This window comes from Eptatretus burgeri, chromosome 2 (assembly GCF_056783735.1).
Source record: "Eptatretus burgeri isolate ZD-2024b chromosome 2, Ebu_testis_v1, whole genome shotgun sequence".
Classification (NCBI taxonomy): Eukaryota; Metazoa; Chordata; class Myxini; order Myxiniformes; family Myxinidae; genus Eptatretus; species Eptatretus burgeri.
This window is the reverse complement of record NC_140962.1, coordinates 6786138-6801985: the sequence shown is the minus strand read 5'-3', so window position 1 is coordinate 6801985 and position 15848 is coordinate 6786138. Positions and strand designations below refer to the sequence as shown.

Here is a 15848-nt window from a genome sequence, read left to right as displayed (position 1 = left end):
CATGGACTCCCTCAAAACCGTCTGGACTCCTTCCCACATGTCCATTCAAGTCTCCTCCAACCACAACAACTTCCTCATCTTTCACATTTTCCATCAACTTCTCCATCGCACACCAGAACATGTTCTTCTCTTCATCGCTTCAACCGACCTGCGGGGCATATCCCGAGATGGCGTTCACCAAGAGATTTCCGATCACGATTCTCACCATCATCAACCTTTCACTCACTCTAGTCACACTCACTACACTGTCTACAAACTCCTCAGAAAACATTACACCAACATCATTCACGCCTTCCGGGCACCCTTGCCACATAAACTTGTACTTCTGCCCCTGCCTTCCCTTCACCATTCTCACACCACTTCCCTTCCACCGTGTCTCCTGCACACAACATATGTCCACTCTTCTTCTGACCAATGTTTCAACCACTTCTCCAGATCTCCCTGTCATTGTCCCTACATTCCATGTACCAAACCTCAGAAACCGATCTCCACGTGGGGCATCAGACGATTGGTCATCATAAATGGAAAAATTTCCTCCCTTGCTTCGATCGGGTTCCCCACCTTGAGTTTTAACGAGAGGGGGTGAGGACCCCCACGGGGTACTTCGGGCTGTACCCTGCCCATCAGTTGTACTCATCATGGTTTCCTTTTGAGGCGATGTTTTTATGGCCGGATGCCCTTCCTGACGCCAACCCTTTTAGTCGCCTTTTACGACACGCAGGGATACGGTGTACCTATTCTGACCGGGGTACACACCGGGTGGTTAGAAAGCTAATAATCATTTTAACTTGGTTAGAAAGCTAATAATCGATTTCCTTGAAACAAAATGATCGTCCAGTTAATAATAAAGATGCCCGTTTTAAAAGCCCGTCGTTCTGGGATTGAAGAAGAAGGAGAAGAGGAAGAAGAAGTGGGGATGGGAGCTTCGTGCAGCGGTTACAACAGGAACATATTCATTATTCTACGACAGCAGGAACCCTTTCGAAGGACGTGAAAGGAGCAAACAAATTATACATTGGAATGTCGTACTTATCAAAGCAAGAGGAAAACAGATAAAAGTACATGGAAGGAGAACACAAACACCAACCATAGCCACCACGACAGAAACAACAACAACAGCTTTGTGTTATTAAAGATCATTTTTTGCATATTTTGCTTCATTTTACATCCTCGTTGAGATTCATAGACAGACGTGCAATATGTTTGTGAAGTATAACATGCTTTCTTCTGGTTGAACCCATCAGCGAAGCAGCGGTTAGGCACTGAGAGTGATAGTAGTAATAGTAGAGATAGTATTATTAGAATGCATACCTGCTGATCCAACACTGACAGGCTCACAAGTGAGCGTATAACCAATCACAGTGCCTTGAGGCTTCAATGGTTTCTCCCATCGGAGCTGAAGTGAGGAGTGTGTGAGTGCAGCAAAGACAAGGGGCCCCGGCGCATTTGGTGTGCTCAATGTGAATGGGGACCCTGGGATCGGCAAAAGAAAAGAAGCGCCGAATGTCATATGCTTCAAAATGACATTTGGCTGCCACACCTACTCCAGTGCAATCAATATGTGCTGCGCATACTTCAACAAAACTTCACTGATAAAAGGCTCATACCTGGAATAGGGATGTGTGGAGTTGTTGGGTTGACTTGTGACTCAATGGTGATGACCCCTTCTCTATCAGGGCCCCAGCCTAGTTCACTCTTTGCCATTACCTGAAAAGTGTATGCTTCATTTGGTAGCAGGTGGTCTACATTGACTGTTGTCTGATCAGGATCTGTGATCTCAATATTATTGGGGTTCCCTAAGAAAAGAATCTCTTTTAGTACAAATGTTTTGACATGAGTATTTCTCAATTTTCAAAATGACGGGTTTTTTCTTCTCACCTTGAGAGATTTCATGGTAGGTGACTCGATAGCCTAAGATGTTGGTTTCGCAAAAAGGTTTCTGCCAGTTTACTTTCAGTGATGTAGGGCCCGTGGCAGAAAAAACCAGGCGGCCAGGAGCTTCAGGAATTCCAAACGGAACAGGTGATCGAAGAGGACTGGTGGGCTGTAGAGATGAACCAGCAGCTGAGGAAGGACAAGGGGAAGAGAAGGGTTAATGGGAGGTTGGGACAATAAAAAAATGGAGTAAGCCAGAAACAGTGGCTCTGCAATCATAGATTGCATGAGCAAATTGTGTTTTGCATATATCTGAAAAGCTTTGAGACCGCTTTTCAAAATTTTTCTCTGGAGTACTTAATTTATGGCACAATATGCATAATTTAATTCCAGAGTTTTATGTAAAAATTGAAATATCCAGTTATTGTATAAAACCAAAACAGAACAAGGATGCAAGTTAAAATCATGCACACTTTTTTTTTTATCCACTTATTGTGGCGGCACGATTTCATGTTTTCACTGGTTACGAAAAAAGGTGCATCACAACTGCTCCCGAGTATGGAGGCACTGCTGATGCAATGCCCCGATTACCAGTTCAGTGGTACTCATTTTGCTGACCTCAGAAGGATGACAGGCTGAATCTGTCATCTGGTGTTAATTCAGCAACCGACGGGGTTCAAATTCAGGACCTGAAGATCCCAAACCTGCCACCGTAACTACAAAGCCAACATCTATATATTACTAAAACTCTCATCTTGTATGTATGTATGTATGTATGTATGTATGTATGTATGTATGTTCCCGAAATACAGCCAAAACAGAACACGATAGCGCAAAGATTTTCGGCCCACCTTACTCACCATTCGCCTGCGGTGTGCAGTATCAAGTTTCGTTATGGGCAATGAAAAAATTATTAAAAAATCAATTCCTGATTCAGTCAAGTACTCTTCGGGAGAATTTGATCAATGCAAACAACCTCGGCGGTATAGTTCGCTGGAGCTATCTTTTTTACTTTCTTGAAGTTATTTATTTTAAAATCTCAAACATTTAGTATATTTTTATTTTCTTGAAATGAATTATTAAAAAATCTCAAACATTTAGTATAGACAAAGAACAATTTATTTTTAAGCATAAAATAAACATCGCCATTTTGATCTAATACTTCCATGTTCGTTAATAAATAAAATTGTGTTTAGAAGATTACACACAATAATTTATTTGCTTTCTTTCCTCCGTTTTTATTTTCACATTGACGCGCAATATCAAGTTTCATTCAAATCGAGCAACAAAAAAAATATTAAAAAAAAATCAATTCCCGATTTAGTCAAGTACTCATCGGGATTATTTGATCAATGCAAACAACCTCAGCGGTATAGTTCGCTGGAGCTATCTTTTCTTTTTTATTTTGAAATGATTTTTTTTATCAACTGCTGTCACAAGGGGAACCCAACGGGTTCATGGGTCGTCTAGTGAGGCATAAAGTCATCAAGGCATAAAATTTTGAAGTCATGCACACTTCATTCCACTGATATATACACAGAATAAACAGTATATCAGTATACATGTGTGTATATATATATATATATATATATATATATATATATATATATATATATATATATATATATATATATATATATATACACACATACACATACACATACACATACACATACACATACACATACACATACACACACACACACACACACACACACACACACACACACACACACACACACACACACACACACACACACACACACACACACACACACACACACACACACACACACACACACACACACACACACACACCTCCTGACTGTTATGGTGAGCATTGGCATGGATTATGTCTCATACGGTAAAACCACATAATCTGCAAACAGCAACCATCTGTCTCCCACCCATACAATTGTTCCCGCTAATGCAAGCTATTGAACCAGAAAGTACGTGATGTGATTGGCGGGAAAATAAAAATATGTGGCGTGTGACGAGCACTCCCCCAATTCCCCATTGGGCATAGCCCTACACCAAAACATCACCTCCAACCCAGAGGCCTCGGCCCAGCGATTCTGTCAAACAGATAAAGATTACACGGTCAACATCAGTTAAACATCAAACGGAGGCACCTATCTGGATTTGGGGCTTATTTGCCCTCAACAGGATGGCATACTGCTAAATATTGGTGAGATATTTAGGTGGATCCTTTTTGTGTTTAACTGATGTTGACCATGTAATCAGATGTTCAGATGTTCAGAGCTGGCACCCCTCCAGATACTGTCTGGCATCCCTCCAGATACTGTCTGGCAACTCTCCAGATACTGTGTAGCACCTCTCCAGATACTGTGTAGCACCCCTCCAGATACTGTGTAGCACCCCTCCAGATACTGTGTAGCACCCCTCCAGATACTGTCTGGCACCCCTCCAGATACTGTGTAGCACCCCTCCAGATACTGTGTAGCACCCCTCCAGATACTGTGTAGCACCCCTCCAGATACTGTGTAGCACCCCTCCAGATACTGTGTAGCACCCCTCCAGATACTGTGTAGCACCCCTCCAGATACTGTCTGGCACCCCTCCAGATACTGTCTGGCACCCCTCCAGATATTGTCTGGCATCCCTCCAGATACTGTCTGGCAACTCTCCAGATACTGTGTAGCACCTCTCCAGATACTGTGTAGCACCTCTTCAGATACTGTGTAGCACCCCTCCAGATACTGTCTGGCACCCCTCCAGATACTGTCTGGCACCCCTCCAGATACTGTCTGGCACCCCTCCAGATACTGTCTGGCACCCCTCCAGATACTGTCTGGCAACCCTCCAGATACTGTGTAGCACCCCTCCAGATACTGTGTAGCACCCCTCCAGATACTGTGTAGCACCCCTCCAGATACTGTGTAGCACCCCTCCAGATACTGTGTAGCACCCCTCCAGATACTGTGTAGCACCCCTCCAGATACTGTGTAGCACCCCTCCAGATACTGTGTAGCACCCCTCCAGATACTGTGTAGCACCCCTCCAGATACTGTGTAGCACCCCTCCAGATACTGTGTAGCACCCCTCCAGATACTGTGTAGCACCCCTCCAGATACTGTGTCGCACCCCTCCAGATACTGTCATGCACCCCTCCAGATACTGTCATGCACCCCTCCAGATACTGTCATGCACCCCTCCAGATACTGTCATGCACCCCTCCAGATATTGTTTGGCACCCCTCCAGATACTGTCTGGCACCCCGTATTATTTTCCATGCTATTTGCTAATGGTATTCAGGGGACCCTCCTTCAATGCTTTTCAGATTTCCTCTATGAGCAGAAACAACGGATTTCCCTGTTAATGCCATTTTTTCTCAAGACATTCCACTTGAGGTTGGTATCCTGAAAGGCATCATTTTATGACTAATCTTACTCTTGGCCTTCATCAATGACTTCTCCACTTCCTTGGATAATGCACTACACAATTTTACAGATACAGTAACTCCTTCTTATGCAGAAAAGTAAACCCCACTTCTGAGATGCATGCTGCTGCAGAATCCATCTCTGCAGATCTGGGGAGCATGGGGGGATAAGATGCTTTCACTCTGTCCCATCACAAGGATGGAGGGATGGAGTAATATCCCTGTCATTACTCCACCCTCCACCCCCAGCCAACCTAGGTCCACAGGTTCTTCCAAACTCTCACACTTGTGTACCCTCCAAAGTCTAAGCTGAACGCTCACTTCCCTTCCTTCATTTCTCAATTCTCTCATCTTTCAAACCCACTCCCTGTATCTATTATGTCGTTCCCTTTTCCACAGTCTTTAAAGCATGCACTCTATCTTCACCCTATGCTTTCTCCCATATCCACCCCTGTTCTCCTCCACTCTCACTGTCACCCCCTCTTCCTACACCCGGCCCTTTACTTTCTGCCACTCCACTCATGTGTAATGTCTTTGGCTTCCTGTTCACCTGTGATTGTCTGTCAATCTGAATTCTCTTCTGTCCTCTGTCATTTTGTTCACCCATGAGCCTAAATTTCTTTAAACAAAAACAACAACATTATTCATGGAGAACAATTATCGGTCCAAGGATAGTAATACCACAAGCAAATAATGGCCAGAGAAACAGTATTTTGTATTTGGGGTTAGTTATCAAGAGGGGAGCCATGGGTTGGGGGTGGGGGGGGGGTGATCAAACTTTGTGGTGGAGAGGGTGGGAAGAGTCTTTACAAACAAAAAGACCCCAAAAAAAACCCAGTAGATATATAGGAACTTGCAAATGTTTTATTTCCAATTATATTTGTATTGATTTTACTCTTGATACTTTGTTGACCCCTTCCATCTCACTCTAATAGAGGGACCAAACTTTAGCAATTGAGATAATTTCATTCGCAAAGGTGTGAATTGGCATTATTGTGGTTGGACTTGCAGTTACGACACTCAAATCATAACGGGAGAGTCAAACAATTTTGTCCCTCGTGTTCAGAAAGTAGCTCGAAGTACTAAATGGACACACTGCACGAGACACAGAGAAGCCTTGACAAGAAAATTCCTCAGCCATTGACATTCCTTCTCGTGCAACCAATGTGACATATCGACTTTCTCAAAGCACAGTTACCTTATGCACATTTATTTTCAGTTATCTGCCAGGAAATGGGATCTCAACACCAGCACAGGTCTGCGACTCTACACTGAAGGAAGGTGGTAATCACCAGGTGGAATTCTTCTATCCCTTTTTGAATGATGTGAAGATACTAAATATCATTAGCTCACCTGGATTTTAGTCAGGTGAGCTTATGCGATCGAGCAGCGTCCAGAGGTGAGTCAGTGAGTCTGTAAACACTTCAGTCATTATCGCTTGACCCAAACATACGATTTTTGATGAAACTTTGCCACAAGTTTCATATCTGATGCCTAAAGGCCCAGTCACACCTTGACGTTTTAGCCAGCGATGGCAACGTATTAAAATGTATGTAAAACGCTGGCTGACGTTGAACTTTTGATGTTTTTTTTTAAGATTCGGACGTATTCATAACGAGTTGGTCTTATGTATAACGCATTAGTAACGGACACAGAACGTTTCGTTGTGTTATAGATAACTTATACCAACGAATGCTGAACCTGTTGTCGGCCTACACAACCGATACCCAACGATAGTCTAACTTAGGCATAGCACGTTGCACGCATCGCCGACGATGTCGTGACGTAGCCTATTAAAAGGCTGACGCACAACGATTCGAATCATAACTGCCGTAGAAATAGAAGTGTCAACATCGCGGTCACACCTTGGCGATCTTGCCAGCGTATGCCGACCTAAGAAAAATGTGTCTAAAACGTTGGGGCACGTCAAATACGGTATGAGTAAGTTTGGTATACGTGAGTACAACGCTAAAGTACGCTATCATACGTCGTAGTAAGTAGAGTACGTCAAGAAATTTTAAACATGTTCAAAATTTTCCGACGTACTTGGCGTATGACACACGTTCCGCATGCGATGGGGATAAGTTTTACACACGATATGTGGACGCTTACACACGTCCACAAACGCTACTTATAAGCTACTCATAAGTCGAAACACGTCGCGGTAATGTCTTTTTTACGCGAAACTTATTTCTAACTTATATTTGACGTGCTTTGAACCAATTCTTTACGTAGTCCCAACACACATTGACGTATGTAGACGTATTCTAATGACGTCTTCCGGTCGACAAAAATAAATAAATTAACGTGTTTCTAGGTTACAACTGCCATATAAAGACGTGTTCCCAGCGGTTTTGGGAATTGGTATATAAAAATGCTGCTCATAAAAGGGGAACCCAACAGTGTTTTCGAGTCCTTTTTGAGTCGATGTCCATGTCAGCAGTATCAGTATTAGTATTAGTATTAGTAGTAGTTTGTTCATGTTGGCAGTAGTAGGTGAGTGTGAGGGGGAGGGTGTGGGTTATGATGGATCCTCCTTGCGTCCGCGTGTCCACGGGTAGGAGACATCTTTGCACCATTGTTCGAAGTTCTTCGCGGCTAATTTTTTATGGGGCTTTTTCAACAATGAGCTATAACTTGTTTTTACGATTTAGGTCTATTCATAACGGGTTGGACAAATGCACAATGAACTAATAATGTGCATAGAGCGCTTCGATAACTTATAGATACGATATACCAATGAATAATTATGGTGAAGCCGGCGTTCACAAACTATGCCCAACGATAGCCTAACTTATCCATATCGTGCGGCAGTTTATCTTTGCCGGTGACGTGGGGTTTGCTATTCATAGGCTGCCACTCAACGATTTAAATGGCTGCATCTCCACTATTGAAAGTAGACGCTTGCGCTCAACAATTGGATTTTTTTTACACTCAACGACTTTTAAACGGTACCACTCAGCTATTTTCATTGTTTACAATGAACGATTTAAATTGCTGTCACTCGCCTTTGTTTTTTGACACTGGGGTTTGGAAATTTGAAGCGTTTCTTCTGAACGTGTTAAAACGCTCAAACTCGACTATTTTAAATAGACGCTGCCGATGGACAATTGGAATCATAGCCAAGCTAGACATCGAAGTGTGAACATCCTCGTCATGCCGAAGAAAAGTTTGAAGAATGCTGCAAATAAGTGTCCTGGCCGTGGCCGTGGACGCTGACGCAAGGACGATCCATTATACCGACGTCTTTCAGCCTATGAGTAACTTAAAAGTAACATCTGTCGATGTGTGGCAACGATCGCGTAACGTGCCAACAACACGTTAATCATCGGTTAGAAACAAGTTTCGGGTACGCTAAACATTACCTCGGCGTGTCTCAACTTATGATTAACTGACAAGTAGCATGTGTTGACATCTGTCAACGATCGCAGACCGTGCATACAACCTGTGGCCAGCGTAGCGGAACGTGCGAGTCATACGCCGGCATACGTCGTGAAATTTCAAGCATGAAAAAATTTGAGGACAACCAAAAAGTACAACGTTTAAAGCCAGCGTACAACGACGTATGGCAGTGTTTTTCAGCGTGCTCTCAATGTTATCAAAACTTACCCATAACATATTCAACGTGTGCCAGCGTTTTAGAAAAAAATTTCAAAAATCGGCATACGTTGGCTAAAACGTCAAGGTGTGACTGGGCCTTAACGAAGGTGGTATTGACCGCATCAAAATCTGCACTCATTAAGGGGGACTACAGGGGTTTTTGCACCCCCCCCCCAAAATAGGTATTTGCTCTCTTCTCCAAAATTACACACATGATTTCGATGAAACTTGACCACAACTTACATCACCAGCAATCTACCAATGTTTGTTCACGACATTACAATTTAAAAAAAAAAAAAATCAGGGTCCAAGGGGGCCTGCGGGGGGTTTGAGTGACTGTTGCTCCTGACCCAGGTGAGCTTCAGGACATGCAGTCCTATTTGTTACTGATGCATCATGATTGCCATGGGTTTTGCTGTTTGCTTATATGGTTGATTTTTTTTTTAATGAATAGAATTCACCGAGTGCTTCCATGCAAGCAAACATCCTCCTCATAACCAGCAAGATAACAGCTTTGTTGAGAGACTGGACATTTGAGTAATCTGACTATGAAATGGAAATTATGAAATGTTCCCCATGTTTTCAGATTTCATCCTGGATTGTGGCGGTACTTTGATTCACAATGACCTGAAATACATCATTGTTGAACAAGTGACAGGACTGAAAGGAAAGTTCTGCGACTTCTTCCAAGAAGTCTAACAGCTAATTTCGCTGAAATGTGACAACAGATTGAAGCAATGCTTTTGGCACACATCCTCCATCAAAATCCTGGCTTTTCATTACCGGTACACAGAATATCCAGGTGCTTTGTAATAATAGAGTGAAAATCTCTTCCTTTTCGCACATGATCTGGCATTGTGTTGTACAATACCCAAATCCTACTGTGAGAGAGAAAGCAGCTGCGTCTCTCTTTCCTGACCTGGAAATGAATAAACATTGGTCTGAAAAATGGAACATGTCCTTCAATCCTGGAAACATTTTACAGTCTCACCCTATCGCTCAGGATGTATCGTCAAATTAACCAACCGACTGTATCTCTTTCCTTGGTCATCCACTGGAAGTGGTTCAGTCTCTTGAATTTATAGGCCTCACCATCATCCATGACCTTTCCTGGGCTAACCGCATAGCAAAGTTGGCCTCTAACACCAGTCATAGACTGATCATCCTCTGTCGATCCAAGTCTTCTTTTGAGAAAATCAGAGCTACTCTCAGTCTACAAGGCCTTCGTCCATAGCTAAATGGAGTAGCACTTTCCCATACTAGCTGGTGCCCCACCATCACATCAGTCTCTCTGGGATTCTGTGGAATGTATAGCTCTCAAAATTATAGGAGCACAGGTCTATTGCTTTCACATCACAAGCAGGTCGGTGGTATCTCTTTCTTACCGCCTTTTCTCCAATATTGCTGCGTCTGCTCTCTCAGTCCTCCAACCCTCTCTTATCCACTTCAGGATGCACATTTTCTTCCAGTAACCGCATCCTGGTTAAACTTCCAATATCCAGCCTGACTGCACACCTCAACTCTTTCATTCCTCACTTCTTCCATCTATGGAACCAGCTCCCACAGGATATGCTCACTCTTCCATCCAGGACTTCAACAAAGCAGTGCAGCACCATCTCTTGTCATCCCCAATTCTGACCCATGATCTTTATTACCTCCATTAACCCTTCATAACTCAACTGTCTTAGTGTTGTTAGTTTCAGCGTTTCCTCCCCTCCTTTCTTTTCGTTTGTTCCCTTGATGCTTGTCCCACTATCAAATCTACCTTCTTCCATGAGCCTCACCCCTGGAAAGAAAAAAAAAAATCCCCCAACCGTTTGCTTCATCATAGCTTTTTGAAACTGGGTTTTCCAGACTTACAGTAATGAAAACAAAACAAAAAAAGAAAATGGTTCTAAGAATAAGATGACCTTCGACTTAGATTTTGAAAACAGTGAGCTTCGCGTTGGTCTCCTTCGGTGTACCAAACAAGCCCAAAATTCACACTCAATTACATCAGCAGTATTATTACAGGTAAGCTGTTTTATAACATTAGCTTGACTAGCATTTTGATCAAAGTCATTTGCCCTTTACCCGATGAGCAAGTATAAGCATATTAAAAAAAAGTGGCAAACGTGTAGGAAAAGGGGGGGGGGAGCGTGGGGTGGCTATTCATATGAAAGGTAAATAATCTCTGCTTTAGATTACATATTTGGGTGATTTCATGATGCTTCATTTTGAACCTAGTGAATCATGGGTAAGATCATGTAGATTAATAAGATATTGACCGACAAGGCTCAGAGACGCATTCATCGGACCCCGTTCCCTTTCACATCTAAATGGAATGAAGACAGTCCTAATGGCTTCACGGCTTGTTCTCAAACACAGATGAAGTGCCTAAATAAATAATTATAATAACCATGTACGTCCTTTTGCAGTTAAACAAATCCTCAGCAGAAATAGAAGCGAAGCATACCAGCAAGCGAGGGAGAGGGGACAGGTGGAGAGGAGGGTGGTGGGGTAGATGATATCACGAGAGGTAAGACCAGAAGAGACTATAGAGCAGGAGTCAGAAATGAAATAAGCAACGGCAACTCTGGAAGACGTACACTGCAGAGTTTGGTCCAAATATCTCAATGCCTCAGAAACGTCCTCACAGCCATGTCGAGAGACTTGAGCACCATGCTGCAGCCCTGCACAGCACAAAGTGGAAGCAAGTGGTATTTTTTGTTGTCGTTTCTGCATCTAGGTAATGAGGAGTGAGAGCAAAGCGATCGTTTTGAGAATTCATGCTTAAAAGCAACAGCCATGCACCAAAGCAACCAAGCGGTTTAGCAAAAGCGATCTACAGTACAACATATCCGCTCTGGACCATACTGCCTTTAAACCATGCAGAAATATCGTGGTTTAATGGGGTTTCCTTGCTTTCAATGTTTTGGTGGTTCATGATGCGAGTAGCAACAAATAATCTCATTGATAATAATCATTTAATTAGAACACTCAGTCATGCAGATCAGGCACCCTCATTCAGATCTCATCTTGTAAGAAAAACTATTTATTGTTTGCATATTGTAGTTCTCAATGTGGCAGATGGTTTCCTAATGAGACTTACACTATATATATATATATATATATATATATATATATATATATATATATATATATATATATATATATATATATATATATATATATATATATATATATATATAGTGTCCCAAAAGTCACCTCGGGATTTAGTATATAAAAAACATTTCTGTTTTTTAAATAACTTATGATTATTTTATACCAAAAGGAAATTTACAAAATGGAGATAAATTTTCTTATTTATGAAAAATAATGCAGCTTCGATGTCCTCCATTTTGGCTTCGCAGAGACGGGCTCTTTCGACAGCATTTTCCAGAACAGCGGTCAATAACTCCGGCTGCAGCCCTAGAATTTCTGCACAGATGTTATCCTTGAGCTGCTGAATTATATGGGGCTTATTGATGTATACACGCTCCTTTAGGTAACCCCAAAGAAAATAATCGGGAGGCGTCAAATCAGGAGAACGTGATGGCCAAGAAATTTCTGAATTTCGCGAAATTATTTGGTATCCACGCTCTTTGGGTGAGAATAATTGATCTATTAAATTTAAAATAAAATTCCATGATTTTGGTTCTTTGTTCAGTTGTGAATTTTTCCATGGATAATTTCCAAATGTTAGTCTAAATTCTGAAAAGAAAAGAAAAACAAATTATTAAAAAACAGAAATGATATTTGATTTCTAAATCCCTTCGTGACTTTTGGGACACCCTGTGAGTATATATATATACATATACTATAATGTGACTTGCACATGTTTCATGCAACAAAGACATCCATACATCTATGCTGGAATTTTTTTTTCTCAATTGACAAATTAATGTAATATTTGTGTTTATTGACAAATTAATGTAATATTTGTGTTTATTGAGAGATTAATGTAATATTTGTGTGTTATACTATTTTCCCCAACTGTACTTTAATGCGAGCGCATTTATCTATTCAGCTAGTGGGTATCATTCGACTTTTGTTGCGAGGCACATTTTGTGATAGTCACCATTTTAGAGACTGATATATCTGTGATCTGTGCGGCAACAAGTTTCAAATACAAGATCTGTAGCTGTAAGGCCTGGTCTCTTGATAAGTAGTTGGTATTCATAGTCTTAAACCTGGTGAGTCTATTCACGATATAGTTTGAGAGATGGGGAAGCAACATTGAGTGTCTGCAAAGAAAGAAAACAGGAAGTGAATATTTAAGCGATTAAGTGAGAGATGCAGCATACAAGGAGCAAAACATTGATTCCTTCGCATTTTTATCAAAGCCAACGAAATGATTCCTTTGAGAGTCTGAAACTCCAGACAAATTTGATATTGTCATACTTCTCCAGGAGATTGCATCTATCCTCGAAGATTATCAATGCACGTCGGTGAACTACCCTATTCCTTTCCTCTTCTGCCTCCACTTGAGATAATTCAAGCACTCCTAATGCATCCATATTCACCGTCCCATATAAACTACCAATTATAAGCCATGCAATTATTATACATCCCTTTACTATAGTTATTCTCTGCAGATTACTGTAATTAGAACTGCCACCAACTATAGTTTTAACTCTAGTATTGAGGAGTAATTCTCTGCAGACGACTGTAATTGCTTCAGTTACCGGCAATCCTTACTGCAGTACATAAAACCACAATAGCGTAACCTATAGTGATTTTAAAATTAACTTAAACTGCCAGCAAGTATATGAGAGTACAACTACAGTTCTACCGATACCATTTTTGCCGATGCTTGTTGCTTCAAGGCCTTAAACACCCTCTGAAACATGCCCTTGCCGACGTGTAAAAGTTTGTTATTTAAATGCTAGTGATTAGGTTTTGATCACACATTAGATAATCACTCTTTGTTGATTGGAGACTAACTCTGAATGGGTGATCATCACACGATTAGCGATTCTGCATGCGTCTACGGTCTAACTAACTCTTCAATGCCTTTCAAAATACGGCCCGATATGTTTCCACCATCATACAAGTGGAGAGCAAGAATAATGATTATCAAATGAAAATTTGTTCTTGGACCATTAATTGCATCATTATGAGCATCCTTACATTAAATCAAGGGGGTTTTAAAAGAAAACTAGAAAAATGTATTAAATTAGGCTGGCGTGTTTGGTGTTCCCTTCTGTGAACTTAGCTTATGATGCTGGAATCTCTGGCCCAACTCTCATTCACATTGTTGATTTATCCATTATCTCCTCACAATATTGTGTTGAACGTGTTATATGATGCGCAAAACTCCTCCATTAGCTTTAGATTGTGGAAATAAAATGTTCCCCATTTTGTTGAACCCAAATCCTTCCCATAGCTTTCCCATGTACTGTATAATTGTATAATGTTTTGTTTTTGGAATGGAAAACTGGATGTGTAATTTTTTTTAATTTATACTTTTTATACTTGTGTAATTTTTAAAATATATATTTCGAATGTGAAATGGAAGAAAGGTTGAAGGCATGGTTTAACAAGACTGTTATTTAATAGTGAGAACATCCGCTCTGAATCTGGGAGGTCGGTGATCCAAACTCGACCCTAGCAGAGTCATACCAAACACTTTAAAAATGGTGTGTGCTACTTCCTTGTTTGAGGCTCGGCAGTTCAAAAGGATTGAGCAATGACAGACAAACATATGCGGGTAACCATTGCACAGGCTTTAATGGACAGAATAGCCTCCTCCTGCATTAATGTAAGAGAACTCATATTATTATATTGTGTCTGGCACAACCGTTATACAGCAATTGTGCTTTCATATCATGACACACAATGTAAAACATGTACAATTGAATCAACAGTGCTGATGATCAGTTTTTGCCAATTCCCAAACTCATTAAAAAGACAGAACAAGCAAGTGACCATCATAGCATGAGGGGAGAAGACCTGGCAGTGACTTTGAGTCACACAGTAGAGGAAATATACCCTCCTCAAGTCTTTCTGCCAAAAGTAAATCAACATGTCTTTCTGGTATTTTTTTTTTCTTTTTCCTTAAGCCCATGTCGATGCAAGCTTCGGGAGACTAGATGGCTTGTTTCTCTGTTTGTGAATCATGTGACTACAGGCACTTGATCTCGTTGGCTGATTGACTCAAACTTCCAGACAAGATCATGAAGAGCTCCAGTAAGAATGCTGGGAGTTACTTTCATGCAAATGCATAATATGCAGGTGTTGTGGCAGCTCGCAGAAGAGTGGAACAACCGAAAGCCTCAGACAGAGAGAAAGTGGGCTGCTGGGGAAACAACAAATTTTCACAACCAGATTTTCGTTGAGAGTGGTATGCTAACCACTACGGTAAGGAAGGTGAAACAACGTTTCAGGCACGTTCTTCCGAAACAACAACAGAATCGGGAAGATGCTTCCGCACATAAGAGATGTGAGAGCAATTGAATGAAGGTGAGCATTAACCTTTCATTTAGAAGAAGTAATGAGGTAAAAGTGTTTGGTAGATCACATGCAACCTGGAGGAGCAGGGGTTTTGCAAAAAGGTGAGAACAGGAGGGTGCAGCAAGACCAGAATAAAGCAGCGAAAAAGACTACAAGTCCACAAACCTGCCTCCAGTAAACATGATCACAGCTACTTTGATAGCAATTATAGTTATAGTTAAAAAATTTTTTTTATACTTTTGCGAAGAATAAATGTTTTGATCATAAATCCTATGAATCAAAGTTTACAGTGCCTTCAGAAAGTATTCACATCCCTCGAGTTGTCACATTTTGTTGTGGTGCAGCCTGAATTTAAAATGAATTAAGTTGAGATTTTTTTGTCACCGATCTATACAAAATACCCCATCGTGACAAAGTGAAAACATTTTTTTCTAAATTTTTCCAAATTATTTAAAAATTAAAAGCTGAAATTTGTTCCATCAACAAGTATTCAACCCCTTTGCGATGACACTCTAAAGGGACCTGATGCATCCAATTT

The 15848-nt window shown here is 41.2% G+C and overlaps 1 protein-coding gene across 2 annotated transcripts in view; it reads right to left on the bottom strand.

Moving 5' to 3' along the window:
* Positions 1-15848, bottom strand: part of ITGB4 (integrin subunit beta 4) — a 185265-nt gene that overhangs the window by 13299 nt on the left and 156118 nt on the right. Inside the window, exons 36-39 of one of the 2 annotated variants that reach the window (XM_085861666.1) lie at positions 11464-11547; positions 1879-2064; positions 1608-1796; positions 1312-1473 (exon numbers count right to left, since the gene is read on the bottom strand). In XM_085861666.1, coding sequence (XP_085717792.1) covers positions 1312-1473; positions 1608-1796; positions 1879-2064; positions 11464-11547 — 621 coding nt within the window. The remainder of the gene's footprint in view (positions 1-1311; positions 1474-1607; positions 1797-1878; positions 2065-11463; positions 11548-15848) is intronic. The other variant, XM_085861673.1, reaches the window with a different exon arrangement.